The sequence below is a fragment of the Stenella coeruleoalba genome, assembly GCF_951394435.1.
Source record: "Stenella coeruleoalba genome assembly, chromosome: 12".
Taxonomy (NCBI): Eukaryota; Metazoa; Chordata; class Mammalia; order Artiodactyla; family Delphinidae; genus Stenella; species Stenella coeruleoalba.
The window spans coordinates 46785652-46803728 of record NC_137158.1 but is presented as its reverse complement, the minus strand read 5'-3'; the positions used below and the strand labels follow the sequence as shown (position 1 = coordinate 46803728).

Here is an 18077-nt window from a genome sequence, read left to right as displayed (position 1 = left end):
TATAAGATGCCCACATTGAGGTACAATGTGTTAACTGTTCATCAACGAGTATTTATTTAACTGCTCCAAAAGGCATATGTGGTGTTATCAGACTCAGTCTCTGTGCCAGGAAAGCCTGCAGCCTCAGGTGAACACAGGGAATAATCTAAAAATAAAAAGTAAAACTGTGCAGCACTAGCTTTTGTGTGCTCCATTCCAAACCAGAGGAGTAGAGGCTGAGAACTGTGGGAATCGTGGGTAGGCAGGTTTAAGTAATGCTACCACCGACAACGGTGAGAGGATGTGTTTAGCTGGAGCACAGTTGATGTAGGGAAGATAAGATTGAAGAAATGGATGGCGTCTAGATGGAGGTGGGCTTGGAATTCCAGGTTAATAAGGATTTTCGTCCATAAGCAAAGGGAACCCTTAAAACTTTTTTTTTTTTTTTTTTTTGCCGTACGCAGGCCTCTCACTGTTGTGGCCTCTCCCGTTGCGGAGCACAGGCTCCGGTCGCGCAGGCTCAGCGGCCATGGCTAACGGGCCCAGCCACTCTGCGGCATGTGGGATCTTCCCGGATCGGGGCACGAACCCGTGTCCCTTGCATCGGCAGGCAGACTCTCAACCACTGCGCCACCTTAAAGGGAAGCCCACCTTAAAACTTTTTTAATGTGTATGTACCAGTGAGATGTCGCAGGTCATATTTTCAGATGATTAATCTAGTGGTGGTGGTGTAAGCAAGGGGGAGAGAGACTGAGGTGATGTACATACAACTTGTAGCAACAGTGCCTGGCTCCTTGTGTGTGATCTGGAAGTGGAAGCTATTAAGATTAAAGATAAGAGATAGCAAAATATTACCAGGGTCCAAATAGTGATGATGCATTGGACAAAGTTTGTGGTGGGGAAAATGGAAAGGAAGGAAAGAATAAGAAAATACACGGAGCAGTATTATTATTATTATTTTGTCCTTATCATGGTAGAGGAGTGGGGAAAAGTGACAGCGTTCATTTACTGCAAGCCAAGGGGGATGCTGAGCCTAAGGAGATCTTTATAGAGGGGAAGGGACATGATTGCCTGGACCATAAGGAACTGGATATTGGCTTTCCTGGCAATGTTGCTGAAACACAGATCAATGCAGGCGAGCCATATAGAACTTCCATAGCTCGAGGGGTTATGATTCCAAGCCTTACATTTAGGCACCATAAATGGCTAAATGTGATTATGAGCGTACCCTGCAAACTGTAGTTATTTTGCAAAAATGTTAGTGTCACTGATCCTCCCAAACCACACTGGTGAGGACAATAGGTGGGTTTATCCCTGATAACGTGTGTAACTGTGATGACAACAATAAAAATACCCCTAGCCTGCATTCCACCAGGGGAGGCACCCAGGGCACTTTCCCCATGGTGGCTATGGGTCAAGTTGATCTACCCACTTTCCCACATGGAAGATCCATGTGTTTTTCTGGGACTGGTTTTAGGAGTTTGTTTTTTTAGGGTCTGTCTACTGTGGTTTAAGGCCAGCTGTCCTGGATTTTAGGGAGACATTGGGGAAAGAAATTGTTTGTTAAATTTTGTAAACCTTAGCCAGCAGTTACTAAGGATGGGTTTTCCCTTTTAAAAAACGTAGGAGGAAATTACCTCCATCTGATTGGAATTATGAGTGTCCTACTGCATGCCAGTCAGTGAGGCAGCAGAGTGGATAGAATAAGACTCCAGTAAATGAAATGAGGAAACATTCGTGGAGACACCACATCTATTAACAGGTTGATTTCCCTCAATTTTGATTGACATCTATATTATTTAAACTTTTTTTTCTTTAGGAAAAATGTAATACATACACACAATCAAAAAATAAACTGTACAAAACAGTGTTGGGTAACCTTCCACAAATGTTTTATAAATATTCAAGAGTGTGTATAAACACATCCTGCTTTTCTTTTCTTTACTTAATTTATTTATTGTTTTATACAGCAGGTTCTTATTAGTCATCCATTTTATACACGTCAGTGTATACATGTCAATCCCAATCTCCCAATTCATCGCACCAGCCCCACCCCCCGCTGCTTTCCCTGCTTGGTGTCCATACGTCTGTTCTCTACATCTGTGTCTCAATTTCTGCCCTGCAAACCGGTTCATCTGTACCATTTTTCTAGGTTCCACATATATGTGTTAATATGCGATATTTGTTTTTCTCTTTCTGACTTACTTCACTCTGTATGACACTCTCTAGATCCATCCACGTCTCTACAAATGACCCAATTTCGTTCCTTTTTATGGCTGAGTACAACTCCATTGTATATATGTACGACATCTTCTTTATCCATTCGTCTGTCGATGGGCATTTAGGTTGCTTCCATGTCCTGGCTATTGTAAATAGTGCTGCAATGAACGTTGGGGTGCATGTGTCTTTTTGAATTATGGTGTTCTCTGGGTATATGCCCAGTAGTGGGATTGCTGGGTTACAGGGTAATTCTATTTTTAGTTTTTTAAGGAACCTCCATACTGTTCTCCATAGTGGCTGTATCAATTTACATTCCCACCAACAGTGCAAGAGGGTTCCCTTTTCTCCACACCCTCTCCAGCATTTGTTGTTTGTAGATTTTCTGATGATGCCCATTCTAACTGGTGTGAGGTGATACCTCATTGTAATTTTGATTTGCATTTCTCTAATAATTAGTGATGTTGAGCAGCTTTTCATGTACTTCTTGGCCATCTGTATGTCTTCTTTGGAGAAATGTCTATTTAGGTCTTCTGCCCATTTTTGGATTGGGTTGTTTGTTTCTTTAATATTGAGCTGCATGAGCTGTTTATATATTTTGGAGATTAATCCATTGTCCGTTGATTCGTTTGCAAATATTTTGTCCCATTCTGAGGGTTATCTTTTCGTCTTGCTTATGGTTTCCTTTGCTGTGCAAAAGCTTTTAAGTTTCATTAGGTCCCATTTGTTTATTTTTGTTTTTATTTCCATTACTCTAGGAGGTGGATCAAAAAAGATCTTGCTGTGATTTATGTAAAAGAGTGTTCTTCCTAGGTTTTCCTCTAAGAGTTTTATAGTGTCCGGTCTTACATTTAGGTCTCTAATCCATTTTGAGTTTATTTTTGTGCATGGTGTTAGGGAGTGTTCTAATTTTATTCTTTTACATGTAGCTGTCCAGTTTTCCCAGCACCACTTATTGAAGAGGCTGTCTTTTCTCCATTGTATATCCTTGCCTCCTTTGTCATAGATTAGTTGACCATAGATGCGTGGGTTTATCTCTGGACTTTCTATCTTGTTCCATTGATCTATATTTCTGCTTTTGTGCCAGTACCATATTGTCTTGATTATTATAGCTTTGTAGTATAGTCTGAAGTCAGGGAGTCTGATTCTTCCAGCTCCTTTTTTTTCCCTCAAGACTGCTTTGGCTATTCGGGGTCTTTTGTGTCTCCATACAAATTTTAAGATTTTTTGTTCTATTTCTGTAAAAACTGCCATTGGTAATTTGATAGGGATTGCATTGAATCTGTAGATTGCTTTGCATAGTATAGTCATTTTCACAATATTGATTCTTCCAATCCAAGAGCATGGTATATCTCTCCATCTGTTGGTATCATCTTTAATTTTTTTATCAGTATCTTATAGTTTTCTGCATACAGGTCTTTTGTCTCCCTAGGTAGGTTTATTCCTAGGTATTTTATTCTTTTTGTTGCAGTGGTAAATGGGAGTGCTTCCTTAATTTCTCTTTCAGATTTTTCATTGTTAATGTATAGGAATGGAAGAGATTTCTGAGCATTAATTTTGTATCCTGCAGCGTTACCAAATTCATTGATTAGCTCTAGTAGTTTTCTGGTGGCATCTTTAGGATTCTCTATGTATAGTATTACGTCATCTGCAAACAGTGACAGTTTTACTTCTTCTTCTCCAATTTGTATTCATTTTATTTCTTTTTCTTCTCTGATTGCCATGGCTAGGACTTCCAAATCTATGTTGAATAATAGTGGTGAGGGTGGATATCCTTGTCTTTTTCCTGATCTTAGAGGAAATGCTTTCAGTTTTTTACCATTGAGAATGATGTTTGCTGTGGGTTTGTCACATATGGCCTTTATTATGTTGAGGTAGGTTCCCTCTATGCCCACTTTCTGGAGAATTTTTATCATAAATGGGTGTTGAATTTTGTCAGAAACTTTTTTTGCATCTATTGAGATGATCATATGGTTTTGATTCTTCAGTTTGTTAATATGGTGTATCACATTGATTGATTTGCGTATATTGAAGAATCCTTGCATCCCTGGGATAAATCCCACTTGATCATGGTGTATGATCCTTTGAATGTGTTGTTGGATTCTGTTTGCTAGTACTCTTTTTTTTGTTTTTTGGCTGCCTTGGGTCTTCGTTGCTGTGCGCGGGCTTTTCTCTAGTTGTGGCGAGCGGGGGCTACTCTTCGTTGCGGTGCACGGGCTTCTCATTGCGGTGGCTTCTCTTGTTGCGGAGCACGGGCTCTAGGCACGCGGGCTTCAGTAGTTGCAGCACGCGGGCTCAGTAGTTGTGGCCCATGGGCTTAGTTGCTCTGCGGCATGTCGGATCTTCCCGGACCAGGGCTCGAACCCGTGTCCCCTGCACTGGCAGGCAAATTCTTAACCACTGCGCCACCAGGGAAGCCCTGTTTGCTAGTATTTTGTTAAGGATTTTTGCATCTATATTCATTAGTGATATTGGTCTATAATTTTCTTTTTTAGTAGTACCTTTTCTGGTTTTGGTATCAGGGTGATGGTGGCATCATAGAATGAGTTTGGGAGTGTTCCCTCCTCTGCATATTTTTGGAAGAGTCTGAGAAGGATGGGTGTTAGCTCTTCTCTAAATGTTTGATAGAATACACCTGTGAAGCCATCTGGTCCTGGACTTTTGTTTGTTGGAAGATTTTTAATCACAGTTTCAATTTCATTACTTGTGATTGGTCTGTTCATACTTTCTATTTCTTCCTGGTTCAGCCTTGGAAGGTTATACCTCTCTAAGAATTTGTCCATTTCTTCCAGGTTGTTCATTTTATTGGCATAGAGTGCTTAGGATGTTTTGTATTTCTGCAGTGTCTGTTGTAACTTCTCCTTTTTCATTTCTAATTTTATTGATTTGAGTCCTCTCCCTCTTTTTCTTGATGAGTCTGGCTAATGGTTTGGCAATTTTGTTTATCTTCTCAAAGAACCAGTATTTAGTTTTATTGATCTTTGCTATTGTTTTCTTTGTTTCAATTTCATTTGTTTCTGCTCTGATCCTTATGATTTCTTTCCTTCTGCTAACTTTGGGTTTTGTTTGTTCTTCTTTTTCTAGTTCCTTTAGGTGTAAGGTTAGATTGTTTATTTCACATTTTTCTTGTTTCTTGAGATAGGCTTGTATAGCTATAAACTTCCTTCTTAGAACTGCTTTTGCTGCATCCCATAGATTTTGGATCATTGTGTTTTCATTGTCATTTGTCTCTAGATATTTCTTGATTTCCTCTCTGGTTTCTTCAGTGATCTCTTGGTTATTGTTTGGGCTCCATGTGTTTGTGTTTTTTACATTTTTTTCCCCGTAGTCCATTTCTAATCTCATAGCGTTGTGGTCAGAAAAGATGCTTGGTAAGATTTCAGTTTTCTTAAATTTACTGAGGCTTGATTTGTGACCCAAGATGTGATCTATCCTGGAGAGTGTTCTGTGCACACTTGAGAAGAAAGTGTAATCTGCTCTTTTGGATGGAATGTCGTATAAATATCACCTAAATCTATCTGGTCTATTGTGTCATTTAAGCTTGTGTTTCCTTATTAATTTTCTGTTTGGATGATCTGTCCATTGGTGTAAGTGAGGTGTTAAAGTCCCCCACTATTATTGTGTTACTGTCCATTTCCTCTTTCTTTTTTTTTTGGGGTATGTGGGCCTCTCACTGCTGTGGCCTCTCCCGTTGCGGAGCACAGCCTCCGGACGTGCAGGGTCAGCGGCGATGGCTCACGGGCCCAGCCGCTCCGTGGCATGTGGGATCTTCCCAGACCAGGGCACGAACCTGTGTCCCCTGCATTGGCAGGCGGACTCTCAACCACTGTGCCACCAGGGAAGCCCCATTTCCTCTTTTATAGCTGTTAGCTGTTGCCTTATGTATTGAGGTGCTCCTATGTTGGGTGCATATATATATATAATTGTTATGTCTTCTTCTTGGATTGATCCCTTGATCATTATGTAGTGTCCTTCCTTGTCTCTTGTAACATTCTTTATTTTAAAGTCTATTTTATCTGATATGAGTATTGCTACTCCAGCTTTCTTTTGATTTCCATTTGCATGGAATATCTTTTTCCGTCCCCTTGCTTTCAGTCTGTGTGTGTCCCTAGGTCTGAAGTGGGTCTCTTGTAGACAGCATATATATGAGTCTTGTTTTTGTATCCATTCAGCAAGCCTGTGTCTTTTGGTTGGAGCACTTAATCCATTCACGTTTAAGGTAATTATTGATATGTATGTTCCTATGACCATTTTCTTAATTGTTTTGGGTTTGTTTTTTTAGGTCCTTCTCTTCTCTTGTGTTTCTCATTTAGAGAAGTTTTTTTAGCATTTGTTGTAGAGCTGGTTTGCTGGTGCTCAATTCTCTTAGCTTTTGCTTTTCTGTAAAGCTTTTGATTTCTCCTTCGAATCTGAATGAGATCCTTGCCAGGTAGAGTAATCTTTGTTGTAGGTTCTTCCCTTTCATCACTTTAAGTATCATGCCGCTCCCTTCTGGCTTGTAGAGTTTCTGCTGAGAAATCAGCTGTTAACCTTATGGGAGTTCCCTTGTATGTGATTTATCATTTTTCCCTTGCTGCTTTCAATAATTTTTCTTTGTCTTTAACTTTTACCAATTTGATTACTATGTGTCTCGGCATGTTTCTCCTTGGGTTTATCCTGTGTGGGACTCTGCGCTTCCTGGACTTGGGTGGCTATTTCCTTTCCCATGTTAGGGAAGTTTTTGACTATAATCTCTTCAACTATTTTCTCGGGTCCTTTCTCTCTCTCTTCTCCTTCTGGAACCCCTATAATGCGAATGTTATTGTGTTTAATGTTGTCCCAGAGGTCTCTTAGGCTGTCTTTATTTCTTTGCATACTTTTTTCTTTATTCTGTTCTGCAGCAGTGAATTCCACCATTCTGTCTTCCAGGTCACTTATCCATTCTTCTGCCTCAGTTATTCTGCTATTGATTCCTTCTAGTGTAGTTTTCATTTCAGTTATTATATTGTTCATCTCTGTTTGTTCTTTAATTCTTCTAGATCTTTGTTAAACATTCTTGCGTCTTCTCGATCTTTGCCTCCTTTCTTTTTCCGAGGTCCTGGATCATCTTCACTATCATTATTCTGAATTATTTTTCTGGAAGTTTGCCTATGTCTACCACATTTACTTGTTTTGGGGGTTTTTATCTTGTTCCTTCATCTGGTACATAGCCCTCTGCCTTTTCATCTTGTCTGTCTTTCTGTGAATGTGGTTTTTGTTCCACAGGCTGCAGGATTGTAGTTCTTCTTGCTTCTGCTGTTTGCCCTCTGGTGGATCTATATTATTTAAATGTTGATATTCAGTAACACTGCATAAATTCTCATTTTTGTTTTTAAAAGACACATTGTGACTTTTTTTGTAAAATAACGTCCAGTTAATCACCTTACAGCTTTCGTTAACCTTTTTGCTTTAGTAAAATGGTCTACTGCCACCTGGTGGCAGCATGACCTAGTGAAGACTGGGCAGGCAGAACAGCAAAGTTAGTACAAATACAGTTAGAGAAGTGAGATCATGTTCACATATTCACTCATGTTCTGTCTTTACCTCAAATCCATCGTGTCTAAAACCAAATATATAATTTCTCCCTTAAATCAGTTCTCTTAAAATAGGTGCTATTAAGCGTGAATGTGGCCAGGCATGAAGCACTTTACACACATTATTTTTCTTCATCTCAAAAGAAGCCTACAGGGTAACGATTATTACTCCCACTTACAAATGAGGAAATCCAGGCATAACTTTCCCAGTGAGATGCTGTAGCTCTTACTTGTTGTTACACTCTGCCTTCTGATGTGCTGCTGAGTACATTGTCCTCCAGTCATGCAGATTTGAAACCCTGGTGTCATGTTTGATCTTCCATCTGTTTCACTGCTCATCTATAATCACCCATCCCATATTCCTTTGAGATTTTTCTTGTAACTATCAATTCTGACTGCCAAAATCTCTAGTCCAGATCTTTATGACATGTAGGCTTTTGTAGCATATACCTGGTTGACTTCTTTCATTTTTTTGTGTATAAATAAATTGTGAAGTGATATAACTACATCTTATCGTAAACATCCAATTATAGAGAAGAATGCAGAGTAAAAAGTGAAAGTCTTTTGTCATCTATTTTGTCATCTCTCCCTAACGTCTGGAGAAGTAAGAACATATAATTTTTGGTTTGTTGGTTTTTAAAATATAAATAAAACTATAATATTCCTAGTACTCTGCAATTTACCCTTTTTCATTCAGCAGTATGTCTTGCAGATCTTTCTGTGTCCATGCTACAGAATTTACACACAATGGACACTCAAATGTTTGCAGAATGAATCTTAGATTTCAATTACATATTCCTTTCATCTAAAACAGGCAGTGTACTTTTTGCTCCATTTTCACCTAACTGAAGCATTTTTCTCCAAGGTTATAGGTTATTATGGATCTCTTCTCGTTTTTGGTTATTCTTAATCAAGATCTCTTTCATGGCAGGTATGGCATAGTAATAAAGATTATTTTCATTAAATATCAATAAAATGTGTATGTGAGTGTGTGTAGTATCATTTTATTGGATAATAATTTTTACATGTAAGTGCCAAATCTAACTTATTTTCAGATGTCTTGTGTAAATTTCCAACTTCTTTACTATTTCTGTACCTCAGTAGTTCTCAATCTTTGGTGTGCATAAGATTTACTGGGGAACTAATTATTAAAGCCCAGATTTCCGGGCCCCACCTTCAGAGTTTCTGATTCACTTGGTATGACGTGAAGCCTGCAAATTTCCAACAAGTTTCTGTGTGATGCTGTTGCTGATCCGCATTTCGAGGATCACGATCTATAAGACTCTCCCCTGATGCTTTCTGCCTCCTAGGATATCCTGATGTCTTCTCAGCACTCACTGTTTACTGCACATAAGAACTACAGCTTAAAGAGAGCATTGAAAATGGCTGTGGCCTGTGGACAACGAGGCTTGGGGTGTACGTGCCCTTCCAGAGTGGGACCAGCAGGGGCTCTAAAGGCAGAACTGAGGAGAATGACAGTTCTGCCCATGGCTCAAACCACAAATTAAGGAGTGGGTTTCACCTGTGCAGAGGGTGGACCGAACTATCGGTTGCCCACCAGTCTGTACAGCAGCACATGCTCTAGCGATCACAATCTATAGCAGACGCATCATCTTTGAGTATGAAAAATGGCATTATAATGCCACTGCATCCAGAAAACAACGATTTATTTTCTTCACTTCTTGATGGCATCTCAGCCAAGTAAAATTCCAGGTATTAAGTGAGCTGATGCATCCATTCAAATAGTTACATGTATTTCATTCTTATTATCAATTCATTACTGGTGTGATTTGCCTTGTAAGGTGATTGTACAAGAATCCAGAATTCGGGGTGGTGGTGGTGGTGGTGGTGTGATGCATTGGGCAATTAGGATTGACGTGTATACACTGATGTGTATAAAATGGACGACTAATAAGAACCTGCTGTAAAAATAAATAAATTAAATTAAATTTAAAAAAAAAGAATCCAGAATTGGTGAGACAGAGAGAATTTAAGAAAAAAAATTCATCACACAGTTCCTCTCTACAAATGTAGTAAAATTATTATATCTTTAATCATTTGATTTACAAAACCTGCTTGCTTATACATATATTAGGCAGAGAAAAGACATCATTTTATAAACTAGATTATCCAAAATACAAATGTAATGTATATATGTAAAGCTTATCTAATGGAGTATTTATTCTTTAGAATTATGAGATATATGAGATATAATTGTACTTCTAAGAATTTAATCTGTTAGATAAATTGTAATTCTTGTAAAGGTTTACATATTTATATTTGGACCAAACATTTTAATGATGCTGCATAATTAATGCACTAGAAATCAGGAAAATGCATGGGGTTGATAAGTGTATTCGATCCATGTTGCTTCTTTGCTTGAAATATTTGTGTGAAGAAATTTTGCCATTGCTGGAAATGGAGTCTAAAAAAAAATTGCCTGAGTATTTTAACTATTAGCTTTCACTAAGCATGCTATCCATAAAAATATCTAATGTTTTTCATGTGTTTGTTTAAACTTTATATAAATAGTATTATAAAGGTATGTATCATTCTTCAACTTCCTTTTGTCCCTCAACAATTTATTTGTTTTAACTGCCAGATAGGATTCCATTTTATATCCATAATGAAGTTTATTTATTCCCCTACAATGGGCCTTTAGGTTGTTTCCAACTTTCCATGCTAGAATTCTTCAGTGAATGTGCTTGTGGTATATTTCCTTGAGCACACAGAGTATACAATCTAGAAGTGAAATTAAGTAGCATACAAATATTCAGCTTTACTAGATATTGCCAGATGTTCTCTGAATTAGTTGTATCAAATTGCATTGCCACTAGTATTATATAAAGGTTCTTGTTTCGTGTTTTTTCCAGTGCCTGAATGTGAGTTTTAAATTTTGTCCAGCCTGAAAAGTGTGAAAGTGCATTTCATTTTTTAAATTTAATATTCTTAATATTCCTAATTACTGGCAATAGACAGAGGCTGTACTTCTTTCCTTATTTTTATTAGTTATTGGGTTTTTCTTTTCTGTGATCTATCCAGTTATATACTGTGTCAGTTTTTCTACTGTGTTGTCTTTTTTTTTAGTGATTATAGGTCTCTATATAACCTGAATACTAATCTTATCCTTGTTTATATGCTCTGCAAATACCTCCTCCAGGTCTGTGGCTTATAGTTTAATTTTATTTCATGGTAATCTTGGTGTTGCAAGTTTTTAATTATGGTGTAATAAATATTATTAATCTTTTCCCGTAAGGCTCGTATGTCTTCTTTTTCTTTTTGTCTTGTGGAAGAAAACTTCCTTAGTCTAATAGTCTCAGAAAGTTTTAGAATGTGCCTTTTACATTAGGTTTTGTTTTTTTTTTCCGGTACGCGGGCCTCTCACTGTTGTGGCCTCTCCCGTTGCGGAGCACAGGCTCCAGACGCGCAGGCTCAGCGGCCATGGCTCACGGGCCCAGCCGCTCCGCGGCCCGCAGGGTCCTCCCGGACCGGGGCACGAACCCGCGTCCCCTGCATCGGCAGGCGGACTCTCAACCACTGCGCCACCAGGGAAGCCCTTACATTAGGTTTTTAATCTATGTAAAATTGTTGTGTATGCTATAGGTAGCAGCAATTAATTTTTTTATATGGATTATGATTGGTACCAGCATCATTTATTGACTAATCCATCCTTTCATCACTAATTTGTATGTTTGGGTCTGTTTTTTATTATGTTCCATTATTCTATTGATATTTACTTATTTCTGCAATAGTGGAAAACATACGTTTCTATTTTTCTGTGAATTCATTCCATGGCCACCTTGGAATGTTTCCAAGCCTTTTAAAATTTCATTTGGACAAACAGTAGCCTGTGGACATTAATTTGGTTCCTGATATTAAATCAATATGGTAGTCATTAGTGTAGTCTACCAAACGTTTCCAGTTTTCTGCCTTCAGGGAAATAGTAGGATTGCATTTTCTACTCTCTTTGGATTTAGTATGAACATACAACTTATTTCTCAGTGGGCTCATTCTTGAGCAGAAGCTTTAAATAGAAACTCCAGGAACCAGCCTGTGATTTGCCACATTTTCCAATCCAGCCTGCCTAGTCAATCGTGGAAGCATGGAGATGGAAATTCTTTGGTGGACATAGAGATGGACATGGCACAGATAACCTTCAGTGGACGTGCAGTTGAGTGAAAAACAAATCTTTGCTGTCTTAAACCACTGAGATTTTTGGAGTTGTTCATTGTTCCAACATAATCTGGCATTTCCTGGCTAATATAGTTAATATTGTGTAATTTGCAATTTGATGATTGGGAAAATGGTAAACAAACATCTTACTTTTGTTAGAAGGTAATTATATTTTAATGTCTCTTTTTTTTCAATTTCTTCCCCTCTTCCTTCCAATTGTGTCACCCTTAGTGCACTCATATTCCCCAATACCCATGACCTGTCAAACCAATTGGAACCAATTTTTGAGGGCCTCTCCCAGCCTGCAATTTCTCACCTGGCCTGTATTTCTTCCCTCAAGCCTACATTTCTTCTCTTCGAGTGTTTACATTTTTAAAAATGATGCCTAGAAAGATAAATGTTTTACCTGAAGTCTTTAATGATAAAGATCGACATTATGACCCTACAGTGAAAGGTCATTAACGCAAAGCTGGCTGTCTCAGTTTCCTCTTATCACATTAGTGTCTGGTGACTTGATATATGTTTTAAACTGGTTCTGATATTAAAATCCATAATTCTTTGTTGGGGTTGATCACATTCACATTTACTGACTCTTGTAGTTCTGGAATGTTAGGGATAAGAGTGTAAAGATGAGAAGTGGAGGGGACACTAAGAAGATACTTCCCAGGCAGAAGTATCTTTTTCACATAATCTCTCCACCGATGAACATTTCCTTTTAAACATGCAAAGCCATCTTATATTATGGGGGTCGGGGGGGTTGGGCAGTGATGGAGGGGAGAAACATGGGAGTTAAAACCCAGAGAACTACATTTTTACTGTTCCCACTTTGATGTAAAATATATGAATCCCTGGATTGGAATGTTTGCCTCCTAACACCTAGAAGGTGTTAGGAGCGGCAGCGGACAGTCTGATGGTGATGTGAATAGTTTTAGAGCGTGGAACATGGCAAACTTACCGTGTGGTGGGCCCACCCTAGAAGCTTTGGATTTGACAGGAGAACACAGGGTTTCTCAGACAGAATGCAGGTGTGAGAAGACATGTGGTAACAGAGGCATCAGCTAAATTTCTATTTTGTAATATATTAAAGACTCCTGGTGAGTGTTGCAGACATGCAGAAAAATCATGTCAAGTATCAAAAACTACCGTTTATACCTGTTACAGTTTCACTAAAGAGTATAAGCCCTTCTGATATTGGAACTTTCTTGCCAAACTTCTTGCTCCTTAAAAAAAAAGAATGTTGACTGGTTAATTAAAGTTTATCTCTCTCTCTTTTTAGGTGGTTCTTCGGAGCAATCAAGAGGGCAGATGCTGAAAAACAACTATTATATTCAGAAAATCAGACAGGTGCTTTTCTAATCAGAGAAAGTGAAAGTCAGAAAGGCAACTTCTCCCTTTCAGGTATGGGCATTGTTCTGTGTGATTTAAATGTGGATTTGAGAGTCTGTAGTCATGAACCTTCTGTGTGAACATGGACATGTTAATTTTAAATTTGCCTTATCTGTTATCTTCACAATAGTACCAAAATTAAATCTATTGACCTACTCAAGAGTAATGTAAAAATTAGCAAAACAATTTCTGTCTGTGGCTAGATGTGACTATAAATGTTTCAAATACACACACTCTAGGTATGAGATGAAAAATATATGGATCTGCCTGTGTTTTCTCACTTTTGCATTATCTAGGAGCCTATCCATTTAGGGAAATGATAAGCAAGAAGCAAAGTCTAAACTGTTGTCAAAATTGATCTTGCCATAATACCCATTTTTTTTTCTTTTTGCATTTCATTTGTCTTTGCCTGGTAAATAGAAAATGAATTGAAATGCTGAATGCAAATGTGCTTAATTAACCAATGACATGTAACATTTGGTCAAATGTAGTTTTCCAGCTGAGAGTCAAGTGCATGTTTACAATACCCTAGGAAAGAAAAAGCACAGGAGACCTGAGAATTATCTTTAAGTGTTACAGGTGCTTATATATTAGGTAGTCATTAGTTAGCCAAAAGCTAGATTAAATGTTTTAGATTCTAGCATTAAAAATATAGAAGTAGAATATTTCCATGAGGAAAACAAAGAAAAAGTAGAATTAACTGAGTCATATCTCTGAATAATTCCCAGGCTACAGTGACTATGCTGAACACTTTCTTAGTAGAATATTATGGAGCAAAACAGCTTTACAGGCTTAGAACAAAATTACAAGGATATTGGCTGGTATGTGCCGAGAATACTGTAATGCTTGCTTATGGGTTTAGCAAGCTTTGTAGGCCCTACTTGGAGACTAGCATAACATTATAGATTCCTTTTCAATGAAGTCAAACCATTTAGAGTCTTTCAAACAAATTATCTGATTGCTGTGTATTCACTAGGGGACAAAGTAAATGCAGACCATTATGTCCTACTGAAAGGATAATTTTCTTATTAGCCAGAAGGAGGACTATACAGGAGAAAAATGGAAAGAAAAGGGTCTTCGATATAATCTACATTAAAATGAACAAACAAGTGTACAACCCAATTGCTGACTGTTGATTACCACTAAGGATCTTCAGGTATACCAGTCATGGATTTATTTCTCAGGGCAGTTGTCTCCTAATCAGTCGGAATTGATGGTCTTCAATTTTGCTGACAGTTATGCTGCTAAAGGAAGGCAAATAATATCCCTTTTCTATCTCTGTCTTTCCCACGTGAGTTTTCCTTAGAAGTATTGTCTTTATTCCTCAGGCGACAGTGGCTCGCAGCTGTCAGAGAAGCGCTTCCTGAGGGGGGCATGATTTATTGATGCTGCGGCAGGGCTGCCGAGACACAGCAGCCCAAGGTTGGGGTGGGTGCTAATTGGCTTGTTGTGATCTTGCCTGGCTGTCAGCTCTTGTGAGGTCTGAGTAGAGAGTTGGGGAGAGAGTTAGGGCTATGACACCTCTCATAGCGGCAAGACACTAATTAGCTGTGAATTACAGCAGTGCTTTTGGATATCATGTATTATACGTGGTAGCCAGAGAATCCATCTTCATTAGATGCATGACAGGTAGTTTTAGGGGCTTTACTGTTATTTGTCATTGGTAGAGAATTGTTTTTCTGATGAAAAATATAAAATTCTGACTGCATGTCAACTAGTTTGGCTATTTCTTGACTTCAGTCAATTACTTTAAAGGAAATTATTATTGTTATTGCCATTAATGTAAATTTGATGTTTGGCATTCCATAAGCATTTATATTGTTGCTTAAAGTACACTTTCGGAAACATACACCTTGAGGGATAAAACTGAATTTCAGGCGAGTTTTTTCAGAAAGGATTTTGCATTGCACATTGTAATTTTACTTTAGGCAGCTCTGCATAGGAAAATCTCTAGAGTAGTAGAGGGAATTCCAGATTCATCCTCAGCGAAAGCTTTTTAAGAGCGCATGATAATAGATTGAAGATAGTTGAAAAATGACAGAGGACATGAGGCAAAAAAGTTCATCAGCAGTGTTCAGGGTGATGCATCTAGTAGCTGATATCATTTATTTATATACTGTCTATTTCTTGAACAAATATTTGAGTGCCTAGTCTGTGCCAGGCTTCTGCTGGGTCTACGGCAGCAAGGAGAGTGAGGCACAGTCCCTGGCCCCAGTCTCCAGGAGGGTGATAACACAGCTGTCTGGTGAGACAAGAGGGGGCAGGGGCCAAGTCTCAGAGAGGAGTTAGGAAGGTTTTACAGAGGAGGCAGCACTTGTGTTCAGTGTGTGTCACAAGGTAGCTGTGTGGGAAGGATTACTCCCGGCAAGGCAAAGGCACAGAGTGGAGGGTAGGGAGTGGGGAGGACAGTGCAGGTGTGTGTGTGTGTGCGCGTGTGTGTAGATGGGGAGCAGAGGTGGAGGAGAGGAGGAATGGCCAAAAATGAGCCTGGAAAGGAAAGCTGGAACTAGACTGTTCAGGGCCTTGTATACCATGTTGGGGAATTTGGAGCTTTTTCTACAGGTCCAAATATAGAGGGAAGTTTTAGGCAGAAAGTGACTCGGTCTGACCTTTGATGACAGAGTGGAGAACAGAACGGATGAAAGATTTATAGGTAATAGTCTGGGGAGAAGTGACGGGGCAAACACAGAGGCATCACTTGCTGCTGTCTGAAATCACAGGTGTGAGACAGAAGTCAGTCAGCGTTCCGCGGAGTAGGGCCAGGGAACCTACACTCAGCCGGCTGCACTAATGCTCCTCTGTCCCCAGAAGCCTCATGACCCCTCTGTTGCTCTCCTTTTTTTATGGGGCAAGTGTGGGAATGGCCTTAGGACTCTCGATAGCAGTCTTTGCTTTGGTGCTAAGAAGTGAGTTTGGACATCAACTATTTGCAGGGTGGTTTGAAAAGCCCAGCACCTCTGGACTGTGGCACCATGCGAAATTGCAGCTTCTCTTTTGTAGAAAAGGAACCATAGGGCCTGTTGGAAGTTGAATTCAGCTGCAGTCCTTCTTGCTGGCCATAGGGGGCGATGGTGGGACCGGCCCAGTGGACCATTACCATGCCATCTAGAAAGAGCTCCTGGGGCTCTTTGCTAGAGAGTCTTGTTTATCTCCACAGGTGATGGCTTGATCCAGGGCAGTTTTGGCAAATAGAGGGTAGGGCATGGAGGTGAGAAATATTTAGAAGATAGAGCCAACAGGAATTGGTAGTTGATCAGAAATGGGGTAAAATAAGGGAGAATGCAGAATCTAGGATGACTTGCAGATCTCTGACTTGAGTGATTGGGGGATAGTGGTCAATTGAGCCAAGATGAGGTCCATGGGAGGATATACTTTCAGGAAGAGAAAAGAGGGGACCAAAGGAATTAAGTTCAGAGGTGTTTGAAGTAATTGCAGGAGGACATACAAGGGGCCATTATCTCTTTTTTGACTTGTGTCTGCTGATTTTGAGCTGAGAACTCACTGTGATACATCTCCATTACAGTGAACATGTAGGTCCCATGGAACGTGCAGGACTTTTATAATAGTACTTTGTGATTGCTATGAAGTCTCTTCTTGAGAATATAGGTAGGTCTCTGTAGCAACATAATTTAATTTTAAAATAAATATACTAGAATTTTTAGAATGAAATAAATGTTTTATCCTTCAAAGGAATAGACTGCTGTTGTTCAAAGTATTGCAAAAATGGTAGAACTCCCTTTCCAGAAAGGATATCACTTTATGTTAAAGGCCTTAGCTGGGCAATTATATGTTCATTAAGTGCAGCTTTGATACGTGGAATTGACCAGAGTTATCTGAAGCCACTTTCTGAATAATCTGGATGATTAGCCTGAGCGAAACCATGGACTTGTAACTTTGTAAATATTTCTGCATGCCTTATCAGTTAGTTCTGAAGGCAATTCAAAAAGTAATGAGAATAACAGCAGCTTCATTAGGGAAGATGTGTATCTGTTCATGTTGACCTTGTGTGTATCCTTCATGTTGAACTTACATATTCAAAGAGTCTTTTATATTTATGAGTAACTCTTTCACTGTAGGTAAATGTGTGCTTCTCAAACTAGGTTATACAGTCCTTGAGCCGAAGCAACATACTTTATTGCTTCTGTTTCATGCTTCTTCTCTATCTCCATAGTTCCTAGTACAGTTTGTAAAGACAGTAGATGCTCAAACACTCACCTCTTTACACTGTCATCTAACAAGAGCAAAGATAAGCAAGGCCATTGTCATATTCTTAAACCTCTGAAGTCTGGACCATGTAAGATCACAAATAATCCTCTTCCTTGCTGTGTTTCAGACTTATTTTAGAAAGACAATTTCTCACCTTAACAGGTTAGTTGTTTCCAGGTAACAAGACTTTTGTAGAGGAGACAAAATTGGAAAAGGATGTCACTTGCATTGTGGCCCTGTCTCTCTCCACCTGGCACAGGGTTCAGACCCAAACTCACTTTCCACCAGCCACTGAGATACCATTATTGCTCCCAAACTTTTTTAAGACCTGCTGATTCATTCTAATCTGATGCTGACCAATGGCAAAAGGCTGTGTGTTTCATTGTCAGTCCTCTGAGCCTCCATTTATTCTTTATTTAAAATGAATGTGGACATAGTGGCCATAAGAGTGTGTCAGGAATTCTATTACTATTAACCATGGATGTAAATACAATTGTATATCCCAAGGAGGGGCAAGTATTAAGTGGTTGGAAAAAATTGCTCCTTGAATTTATTATGCAATGA

The 18077-nt window shown here is 39.0% G+C and overlaps 1 protein-coding gene across 1 annotated transcript in view; it reads left to right on the top strand.

Annotated features, from left to right (window-relative positions):
- The window catches only part of FRK (fyn related Src family tyrosine kinase), a gene marked incomplete at its 5' end in the record, with an annotated part of 84326 nt that overhangs the window by 34127 nt on the left and 32122 nt on the right, over positions 1-18077 (top strand). Inside the window, one exon of the mRNA XM_079939863.1 lies at positions 13198-13319. Within this exon, the coding sequence (XP_079795989.1) occupies positions 13198-13319 (122 nt within the window). The remainder of the gene's footprint in view (positions 1-13197; positions 13320-18077) is intronic.